The sequence below is a fragment of the Sphaeroforma arctica genome, assembly GCF_001186125.1.
Source record: "Sphaeroforma arctica JP610 unplaced genomic scaffold supercont1.3, whole genome shotgun sequence".
Classification (NCBI taxonomy): domain Eukaryota; class Ichthyosporea; order Ichthyophonida; genus Sphaeroforma; species Sphaeroforma arctica.
Window position 1 is genome coordinate 194546 of NW_014040555.1, and position 11695 is coordinate 206240.

An 11695-nucleotide genomic window follows, 5' to 3' on the forward strand; every position below is an offset into this window, starting at 1 on the left:
ACGATAACTTCTGCACTGCACTGTGACGGTAATCACTCACACTCAGCCCAAGCTATGTGTTGTCTTTTTTTATTATGTCGTCACATACCATAAATTAGGGATATCCAGTGGACAGTTCATCTCGAACTACAACCATCGAGTATATGATTCTCATAACAGACAGGATATTTTGAAAATCTCGGGAATGGACGAAGTTCACACATTAGATGTAAAGCACTATACGGCAATGTGTAAGTGGCGAACGCTTCATAGTTTAGCTTTTAATTGTTGTCATATTCTAGAGGGAGGTTAGATAGAAAACATTATAGCTATCGAATATACGGTTCTCATAGCAGACAGAACATTTCGAACGTCCTGGGAATGGTCAAAGCTCACACATTAAATGTAATATGTCCTCAGACGTGACGCACCACGGTAATGTGTAAGTGGTTAGTTTAGGTAGAAAGCATTATAACCATCGAATACATAATTTTCATAGCAGACAGAACATTTAGAATATTTTGGGAACACACTAAATGCAACATGTCCTCAGACGAGTCGCATCACGGCAATGTGTAAGTGGCGAGCGCCTCATGGTTCAGGTCGTTATCGTTGGCATATTTTAGAGGCTAGGGAGGTGGAACATCCCCCAAAAATCGAACGTCGCACTTTTCTACAATATATGCGGGAAGCGGCGAATTGGCCACAGAAAAAATTCTGGTATCTTTTCTTGCTGTCCTTATCCGCTTCGCAATTAGATTACACGTCATCAACAGGCCGACACTATATCTTCTCATTTGGTTACGAATCTAACTTCGTGGCACAAACACGGAAAGTAACATATGCAAGAAAATTATACACAAGCTTTATTTGATAAAACCACCTCCAACACCGGAACCCGCACGATGAATGATATCCGCTTGTCAGCACTCCCGAAAACTGAATATGTTGTTCAGCGCCTATTTATTATTTTCATCGATATAAAAGTGCAATTATGTAGAGAGGAAAAAATTTCTCGTTCACTTGCGCTGTGTGATTTTATATCTGGACCGAATTCCATACGACATCAAACAGAAGAATGCTTCCGGCCCTATGTGTAAGTCTTTCATTGTTTTGTGTATGAATGTGAGTATACACTCAATGAGGAAATTTTTGCCAGGGGTGTTTGGCGTACAGCCTAGGTTCGACGAAGTCAAACATCTCTGTAGTCGATGACTAGTAGTTTTGTAGACTTGGGCCGAAAGAATTAAAAAAAAATCAGGAAATACATATGTATATTTCGCAATGCTGTGCATATGGCTACTTTGCATAATGTGTTAACTGTATTAACAGCCACATTAGCTGTGCCCTCCATTCGATAAGCCCGTAGATTAAAACTCAAGATATATCGTAGTATGTGCTGTATATCAAGCATGTTTGAGGCCCAAATCAGTCATGTGTCTAGGCAATGACGAAGAGAGGTCTTTCGGAATATCAGCACTTGCTCTCCTACTCGCCCGTCCGGTATGTGCGTATGAAATAGGCTGTGTGCCTGTAAAAACATAATATTGCAAATGGGTTTGTTCAGTTCATGCATTTGGTGAGCAGTCCTTACAAACTGATAGGTAGTGAGGCAAAGGTCCTTGTTGGCCAATAGTAGGTAGATCTTACACCTCACATAGAATCAAAGTCATATGCGCTAGCGGTATAAGCGTATATATACGTTTCTGTGCGGCATAGTTTCGTACGCATCTCTCTTACCAGTTCGTAGTCCTGAGCTTCTAGTACTTTCGCCACTTGCGGCAACAGGGCGTCGAACATGACAATGTGAGTGGGCCACCCACCCCACATGTCTGGCTCAGCAAGACACACATGGGCAAAATCGGTCGAGTGGGCACGATCTATTGTCATGTTCCTGCCCTGATCATTGCATTTGATCTCAAGATTATATAGATCAAGTTTGCCTGTACGAAAGAGCAATATTGATATTTCATTCGTAGCTAGTAGTTAACTAACAATATGGATGTATGTGCATGCCAGATGTAGTGGCTGATATGCCTGCTTAACAGATGATACTGTGTTATAATGCATGAGAAATTTGAAGAGAATCTGTCAACCTTATTGCTCATGTGGGCGGCGTCGTGCCCGGTCGTATCACTTATTATATAGTTATGTGCTTCTGTAGTTACCAATGGAAGCCTTCGTACGAGACAGTTCAGCAGCAGCATTCTAATTATTTGATGTGAAACAGAATCTTCTTCAATATTCACCGCAAAAACATAACAGTAAATGTCGGTGAGTGATAGTTGCATGCATAAGTACACATGGACATACACAACCGATAGGAGACCGAGACAGTGCCAGTACAATAGCTCAATCAAACTTCACGACTGCGACTTTTTAACTTCATAAGACAAGGGCCACACGGGGGACCACAAACAAGTGTCAATGTGTCAACGTCTATCTATCTGTGTCTCCCATAATCATTGTGATCAGTGTATGCATTGCCTTAGAATGAATCGAATCTATATCTATCTAGCTGTGTCTCCCATAATCATTGTGATCAGTATATGCATTGCCTTAAAAACGAATCGAATCTATACGTCACTAAACGATGCTGGTCACACACAAATCTGGCGAAACATGTGCAGGAACAGATATACGGAGGTGCTATTGCTAACTTTCATCAATTTTGCTGTGTCCATCCAAGAAAGCGTAGAGCACACTCACTAAACGTCTACATTGCACGCCAGTAGTAGCTAACGCATACCATGTCGTGGGCCATAGTGTTCCTCGATGAAGGCTACCGGGTCAGCGTAAAATCTGTCTGCCTCATCCACATAGTTTTCAGCAGTAATGGACTTGGTTTTCTCAGATATGAAACCATCTCTACTACCCGTATCTGTCTTCAAGTTCGCCGCGGCGGTCATATCCACAAACGCAGTGTATGGTGGGCATGTCAAAAAACGCATCGCAGCGTCGTAGTGCATATGACTGAAGTAGGGTGTAGAATGGCAGGGAGCCCACACGTGTATGCGCACGTGTGCCCGATCACACGCATACGCACTCTTCTCGTGCCTTCTATCCCGAGTAGCTCCCGCGCTCTCCTCTACATCACGCACCACATCAGCTGAATCCAAAGCACCCGCGCACACACCCTCGCCCGTGTCCACCAATTGTTCATCACCGCCGTAATGGCTTGTTCGAGCACTCTCACATGTGGCATAGAGCGTTTGAGGTTCACCACTTGACTGTGCGTACGTGCCACTCTGCTTTGCTCCCCACGCCTCAAACTCCGTTCTGAGAGTAGTGAGTACATCAACAGTGCCCCTCTGATGCACCTGTGTAAAGTATAACCCTGCGAGAAGTTGACTGGTTGCCATAGTAACCACCAGGGCCCAATATAAACACTGGTAGAGTCTGACATTCCTGGCCTTAGCTCCCCTACTCAGCCGCTTCGAGTCTGGCGTTGCTTGAGCTGGTTTTTCGTATGTGTGTACCCGTGTGTGTTCACTCTGCACAAGCCTTCGCAAAGCAACCTCCTTTGCGTTGCTTGTACCACCCGTGGCTGTGGCATCGCGTGCACTTGTCTCTGTTGCAGAATATGTCACCGTGGCGGTGATTGCTGGTGGCAAGAGGTACTCGCGTATAGTCTGTAGACCCACGCCACAGTGCATATGCATCAGCGGCAACATTGGGACTATAAAGCGGAACTCCTTGTGCTCCAGGAGACTATGCACCAGCACCACCCACGCTATACAGAGAAGTGGACCCTGTCGTGTATATGGTCGTGTATATGATTCATAGTATGTTTATACACCTGGCTCAGCATAGACTGAGAATGCTCATGTTATTGGTGCTTTGATATACATTGAAAAGTCAGTAATATTATACGCAGTATATGCATGGTTGAGTTTATTCGGTTAACGACAGACTCGGGATGACATTCGACAGCTGCAACGACTAAAACTCGCCCGTGTCCAGCAGACCGATCTAAACACGAAGACTATTCTAAAAGTGATGTACCCTTACGTACTCACATAAGTGCTCCTCATGTCATCGGGATGGAACATACTACAAACAAGAGTGCTAAAACATGAGACGAAGCCTCACATACATACCCTTCGATGTGTCGTCCAAGCCGACCAAGCTCCTAAGACGAACAGGGGCAGATAGGCGGCCAGAAGAGTGGGCATGGCAGACGATAGGTACCTGAGAATGAATATACATGAAAAACGGACTGTTAAACTACTGTGAGCTCAGCTGATTTCACACCGTACAGGGTTCATGGTCCCCAGGTAGACATGGTAAAGTATAGCGGGACATTCGGTGATGCTGCTTATCGCAAAGATCGGCAGAGTACACCCCCAGACAACATGCAGGTCAGCAAGCAAACTCAAGGTCATAGACTAGCTATACATAACCTTAAAGGGTAACTTTAGTCTGTCACCCTATCCGCTTGTACTAGCGATAATTTTAATTCGCGATGTTCTCTCACCGGGTATATTGGCATGCAAAACGGCGTTCAATTTGCTTCACACTTGCTTTTCAAGACGTTGGTATGAGAAACATCCACCTCCCCGCTACGCAAGCGTATTTAGTCATTACTAAACTATGCCCATTCACCAGAAAACAAGCACTTTACTGATTTAAGTACATGTTAGTACTTTTAAATATTCTAAAACACCCAACCGATATTGTGCCAAGTCAGGACGCATATATGTATGCTCATTCTGTCACAAGTACGTAAGATTCACATATATGGGCATGAGCAATGCAGGTTTATAAAACCCTGGGGTCATCAAAATTAGAATTAAGATGTACCGCTTCACAAGTGTGTGCGTAGGTGGATACAAGCACTACATCCGTAGAGCAGCAAATAAAGATTCCCACACACGAACTTAACAAGCTACGAATGACTACGTTATAATAAACAGAAAACGGGACAAAACCAGACCAGCGACCAAATAGAGGTGCGACTTGCGTATCAAACTAAACGTAAGCAAATTATAATCAATCAATAGCTACCGAAGACATGATATCGATTCTGTGTATATTGTGCACACACCAGACCTATATCCAGACCAACACAAAGCTTATATAGAATTAGACATAACAATACAAAGCTTATATAGGAAAAGACATTTCAATACAATTCTTATGTAGTTTTAGACGCACCAATACAAAGTTTATATAGAAATGAACATAGCAATACAAAGCTTATATAGAATTTAAAGTACCAAGACAATACTTATTAGAATTAGACATCCCAATACAAAGCTTCTATAGAACTAGACATACCAATACAAAGCTTATATAGGATTAGACATCCCAAGACAAAGCCTATATAGAATTAGACCTACCAATACAAAGCTAATGCATAATTAGTCATTCCAATACAAAGCCTATATAGAATTAGACCTACCAATACAAAGTTAATACATAATTAGACATTCCAATACAAATCCTATATAGAATTAGATACCAATACAGAGCTAATACAAAATCAGACATTTCAATTGATATTATGTAGAATTAGACCCACCAATACAAAGCTGTTACATATTTAGACATACCAATATAAAGCTTATATAGAAGTAGACCTACCAATGGCTCTGATTGGTCCCGTAGAAGCCAGCCACACCATTCAAAACGTTTTCTTTGACGAACTCCCACGGCACAATCACCAACTGGCCGTACATGTAGGAATCTAGGCCCACGGAGAGCGTGAAAATAGGAACGCTGGAAGCGTAGGAGAAAACAATGGTAAATCGTTTGTATATCGCTGTTGAAGTATCCGATTGAAAGAGACTGAAAAAGTCGGGGTTGTTTGACCTATAATGCTGCATGCTGTGCCACACATTGCCGTGTCTGCTAAGAGAGTGAGGTTGGAGTGGACAAGTGGCCCAAAGGGATGTGTATTTGAGAGTTATGCGGCAACATAACGACTTTATGTTTGAGGTATATTCTTGGGTGTATGCTGATGCGTGAGAGCGTATGTGCATATCTACGAGACTTTATATTATCGACGCCTGTGCCGTGTCGAAGTGTAGTATGCGTTAGTTCTGGCTAAATATGGCAGGACAGCCGCGCTTGACTATAAGAATATCGGACCGCAGAGAATGTGGAATACACTACTGGAAAGGACTTTTTGCCATTTGTCTTAGGTCAACCCTTACTCATTATATGATCACGTTTCAAATAGTAGGGGTCGGAGTGAAAAGTCTACTACGCGTGATCATATGATACTTAAAACCTGCGTGAGAGGCATTTGAAGCAAATATTGTGAGTACTATCCGTGCAAGGCACGTTGTATATATTCAGCAGCAGACCCTACCCGATGAGTGCAGCGTCACAAACGAACGGTCAATCCATGTCGGCTACAGCACAACTGCTTAGATATTGACCAATCTGTATAAGCCCCCTACCGTCTGTACACACACACAACACATATGTAAGAGAGTAGGTAGCTATCACACCCCTGCAGGGCACAATGCCAATCAATAGAACAAGTCGATACCACGTACGCTGAAGCTGATGCGCTCGTACACTCTTGCACACATCAACGCGGATAGACTTATAGCTGACAGACACACTCATGCCCCACAAACAGCGACTCGAGAAACGATGTTGTACTAGAACGGCTATACCAAAATACCCAGGATAGTTATTCGGCAATTCTACTATTAAAACCACATCACTAGCTATTCCGGTAAAACAGAGACCCGGTATTGTATTGACATTGCCAATCGGCCACACACATACCCAATGCAAAGAACATCGCCTAGGAGCGCAAGCCGATGGTCGGTGTACCACAGCTGATAGAGCCCCAGGGCAGCCCATAGTAATGCACTGGTCGGTCTCACCACGCACGAACAGGCCGCCCAAAAGAGCGCGCCTTTAAAGGAACTGTGTGAGAGTGATTACCGGAGAAGTAGGGTATTATGTAGGGATACTATGTATGGATACTATGTACTATGTAGCGATACTATACAGGGACACTATGTCTGGATACCATGTAGGGATACTATGTAGGGATAATATGTAGGGACACTATGTATGGATACGATGTAGGCATACTATACAGAGACACTATGTACGTATACTTTGTATGGATACTTTGTATGTATACTATGTAGGGATACGCTGTCTGGATACTTTGTATGGATACTATGTCTGGATGTGTGTCTACAAGCTAGCTGCACTGAAAAATAGTAAACAATATGTGAAGGTGGGAAAGAATGCATGGTTGTGTATGTGTATATACCAGCAACACTATGTCAAAGTACAGCTACATTGTGGGCTATGACCACTATATGTATGTGCAAATAAGTTACTATTTCCTTGTAACGTAAGTCCTACAGAAACGCCCAGGCAAAAGCAACATAGCAGATATAGGCGATTGTAGGTGTTTCCCAGTAGAGCACATACGGTTCCTCTCGGGTGGCTACCTATCCACCTTCATGCACAAGCCAATACACACCTACCCCCCCCCCCCCCCCACCCACAGCCCCCGACACACATACCAACACACAGACGCACGCATACATCCTACCGCCTATCATCTGGCTTCACATCAATGCCAGGCCAATGCCAGAGATCGAGTGCCACGGTTGTGAAGATCATCTCCACAGAGTTCGACAGCGTGCGACCGCTCAGGTACCACATAGACCAGCTCAGCAGTGAGCAGAACAGCGTCATCCGCGCAGCCTCACGCCCAAACGTACGATACGCCAGCCTGCAAGCAAGTACATGAATGAATACGATTACGTATACTGAAAAAGATATGTGTGTGTGTGCAAATGATATGTTTGGTGTAATGTATACGATCAGATATATAGATAGTGTATGTGTTGGCACGCACGTGAGCACCCTTATATATCAATGATGCACTTGAGAGTACATTCTGACAGTACTACGTCTGATTGGAAGTTCTGTACCTAATATTGAGGCGGTATGTTCTATACTATAGCCTGAATACAATAACCAGCAACCATCTACACTCCACGAAAAGCTTGCACGTGCAACGCCTCCACGAGCCATCACAGACGTATCAACATCTATCCTACACAGGCGAGTATCCCTACGGACAAGTGGTTTATTTGTAATGGACTGTGTGTTCAATGTACTGCAACTGCACAAAGCGATTCGTGTGGTCTCCAAGCACGTGGGCCATGCACTTGACACAACTGATATGCAGATGGTTGAACTTTTCGGACGAGTTAAGTGTCTTCACGGGGAGCGATGGGAGACTCATAGACAACAGGTACTCCCATCACGTGGATCGAAGCAACTCGTGCGCAAAAAGTTAACTGCTATTATTGGGGTTGAATAGCCAACTAACAAGCCATGCCACAGGGTGATCCAGTGGACTCTGACTCTGAATGGCACTACTTGCTCAGCATGTAGGTACGTGCATTTGCAGACAACCGCCACCCCGCAAACGCACAACCAATCGACAGTACTCACATACATGAAGAAATAGCCTCGCAACAAGTCTGTGACTTCGAATAAGTGGTAGTGGTGACACACTGAGGTGTGTTGTATCTTGCAGTCACGCTCACGGATAGAGCACTCACATTTGTATGAGGAATGACGATCCAAAACGTAGTAATTGTTGCTAACCTCCAATGCGAATCGTTCGTTTCATAGCATATATACACTCATACACTCAGAAGCTTGGACTCAATCCTGTCATGTGCATGTAAGCATACATACATACGTACACTCACGCACAAACATACGTACACTCTCACGCACATACAGTTTGAGTTCTGAATTGCAAATTGTTTGTCAGAGCAACCGGAAGCAGAGAGTGGGTGTTAAACGTCACCGAAAAACTGTGATGCTTCTATTTAGCCTAAAAGAACACGCGGATCCAAACTTAAAAAAAACATAAAAAAACATACGTGTGCGTATAGTGTATCAATCCTTATATGTACACTAACCACACATCATAAAAACCTATACTTTGCCAGCGCTCACTCACCACTTGATATCCTCACTAGCACACATATACGATACTACTTATCTACACATAGCACGCTCATACTCAGCACTATCTGCCAGATAAAACGCAAGGCAAGTGTAAGTATGGCGTATTATTCCTTATATATACTATTGCAGACATCATCGGACACCTATACAAAGACAGCTTCCAAACATCATCCTAATCTAAGCTCAGATCCCATGTATGTGCACAGGATATCAACTCTTGCTTGTGCATTAACCACACATAATTCATATCTATACAGAGTTAGCTCTCTCACAGACTCCAGCATCCCCTACAGCCGACGTATACGATAGTACATATCTACACATAGTAGGCTCATGTCTAGAACTATATACAGTTTAATTTATAACGCATGCATGCACGTATTGTATTATTTCATACATGTATATTTAACACACCTAACTAAATACCTATACAGAGCCAGCTCACACACACCCTCCAGCATCCCCTGCAGCACTCGCGGTATCACCACCAGCATACTGGGCGTATCTATACGCAGCAACTTGAGGGTGTAGAATACAGGCACATACATATACGGATGTGCAAACCCTCTTATATGCGAAATCCATTCCCATGTGAGGTAGCCTCTACCGTACACAATGACATGTGCTATCTCCAGTGCCTGATACCACTCGTCAGGCGCAAAGGCGGTGCTCAGACTCCAGGCCTGTAAACCTCGCAATATAATTAGCATACACACATACTTATATTTATCCCCAATGATACCGTTTATAGTATTGTGACCGTTGGATGCATTGATAGTGAGTTTAGTTTTTTCTACATTCGCATCGGCATGTGAGTCGTCACTTGTTTTCAATTGCGAGCCTATGTCATCACCTTTAGTTGAGAGAATTTTGGCGGTGTGTACACTCTTCAGCTTAACAGACGTATCGTCTTGACTGTTTTGAGATGCGTGCACGTCCTTGCTACTGTTTGGATCTCTCATAGTGTCGGTATGTGCTGTGTTAGGCGCACTTTCGTGTGATACTGAATTATCCATACGTCGGGTCACGTCGATTGAACAGGCTATGTATCTCGACCTTTATATAGAGTCTCTTTGTACCTATCCAACACGAACGATGCTTTATAAGCAGCCCTAAACTTTACATTCAGTATGATAAATTTTTAAAAATTTCAAATACGTATCCAACACAAGTATTGTACAGTTTTAGGTACAGAAAGTAGTTGCTTTAAGTATGATCAGTATGCGGGCGTATGTTGTACACTCATACTGAATCGACATTTTTCAAGCAATTGAGACACTATTTCGGCGTTACAATGATCATAACTGTGCTTGTTTCTATCAAGGGGTAACGAAATGGGTTTAATCGTCGCACACAGTGTAACGAAATACGTGTACACGCATACTTATATGTAGAGAGATATGTGTAATCAGTTGGCTACGGTGCACCGGTATTCACTTGCTGTCACAGCTGTCAAATGTCAAGTGTCACATATCAAATGTCAAAGGCCAATGTCGATTTGTCATAAACTCCAAAGACGTGGGCAGAGTTGGGCACAGCCTCACAGGCCACAGGGAAGCCTTCGAAACCACGCGTCGAGCATTGTCATCAATTTATGAATTACATATGTAAAATTATACATCAGTCACAGATGTTTACATATGTGTGTATGTAGGACGTTGCTACACATACTATTGGAAGTACGTTAGCGTATGTAGACATCGTCTTGGTATAGGATAGTACGCACTCTTGCTGTATAAGGGCATACATATATCCGTACCAGTATTACAACCTCACACAGGTATACATCTAAACAGGTCTTTATAGGCAATATATAGTTGGATCTACAGCTTGGTGCATTATGATGAGGTTACCGAAGTGCAGTACTCACTGTAGAGTGGCTCTCGGGTTTATCAAAATAACACAGCGACCATCCGCTCACACTCACGCTATAGTGAACCAAGTCTATAATAAAGCAACACGAGCACAATACATCACATCATCTACTTGTAGTAGCCTACAGACGTCTGTATGCGATAGCTTATCTAGGGGGACAAGTACATGTACATCGTCACGCGCCAGAGGGTTTCACACACAGGTAGCATTGAATGCTGCCAAGCCTAAGAGTGTACTATACGACCAGACGAATAACCCTGCACATAAGACACAGGGTAGGTCTAATAGAGGGAGCGATGCTAAAAATAGAATAGGTACAGGAGGTATGAGGCCTAGGAAACCAACAAGGTTTGGGAGTAACACGTCGAAGACATACTCAGGACATAGTACGGACAAAGTAGGCGGGGCTGAGGCAAAGAAAGAGAAATTTGTTTACAACACAGTCAAACCAGCTGGGGCCGGCAAAACGTGGGAGCGATACTATCCGAAATCGTAAGTGTATTGGCAGTTGATTGAACTTTTCCTGCATAGTTAGTGTGGATGTGTTGACTCAATGTATAGATGTGTAGTATGTATGCATGTACTACTTGATCACTTTATGCGTGAAGAATATCGTAAATCGAGCGCATTCTTAATTCGACTGTACATATCAGAAAACAACTCTTTTTCTATTACATTATATGTCAAATGCCAGTTCCTGCATATGCACCCGTCCACGTATGCGAATACATCATATCTATGTTTTTATTGATATACAAGTAATATATATATATATATATATATATATATATATATATATATATATATAGATAGATAGACATATATCTACACACACACACACACACACACATATATATATATATAT

The 11695-nt window shown here is 42.9% G+C and overlaps 2 protein-coding genes across 2 annotated transcripts; one reads left to right on the forward strand and one right to left on the reverse strand.

The window, feature by feature from the left end:
- Nucleotides 1–857: 857 nt before the first annotated feature.
- Nucleotides 858–10066, reverse strand: SARC_00142 (hypothetical protein). Its single transcript, XM_014306197.1, has 8 exons — nucleotides 9382–10066; nucleotides 7514–7696; nucleotides 6724–6867; nucleotides 5566–5700; nucleotides 4080–4170; nucleotides 2729–3731; nucleotides 1720–1922; nucleotides 858–1510 (listed from the first exon to the last, which is right to left on the reverse strand). Exons 1-8 carry the CDS (start codon nucleotides 9969–9971, stop codon nucleotides 1412–1414), a joined length of 2448 nt encoding a protein of 815 aa, XP_014161672.1. The 5' UTR covers nucleotides 9972–10066; the 3' UTR covers nucleotides 858–1411.
- Nucleotides 10067–10608: 542 nt separating this feature from the next.
- SARC_00143 (hypothetical protein) lies at nucleotides 10609–11330 on the forward strand. Its single transcript, XM_014306198.1, has one exon. The coding sequence runs from the start codon at nucleotides 10796–10798 to the stop codon at nucleotides 11324–11326; it is 531 nt and encodes a 176-aa protein (XP_014161673.1). The 5' UTR covers nucleotides 10609–10795; the 3' UTR covers nucleotides 11327–11330.
- The last annotated feature ends 365 nt before the right edge of the window (nucleotides 11331–11695 follow it).

Coding starts and splice junctions, on each gene's coding strand:
- SARC_00142 (XM_014306197.1), bottom strand. CDS start 9,971: ATGGATAATTCAGTATCACACGAAAGTGCGCCTAACACAGCACATACC. Junction 7,697..9,381: donor TGTGAGCTGGCTCTGTATAG/GTATTTAGTTAG, acceptor ACTTGCTTGCAG/GCTGGCGTATCGTACGTTTG. Junction 3,732..4,079: donor CTTGGACGACACATCGAAGG/GTATGTATGTGA, acceptor TATACACGACAG/GGTCCACTTCTCTGTATAGC.
- SARC_00143 (XM_014306198.1), top strand. CDS start 10,796: ATGATGAGGTTACCGAAGTGCAGTACTCACTGTAGAGTGGCTCTCGGG.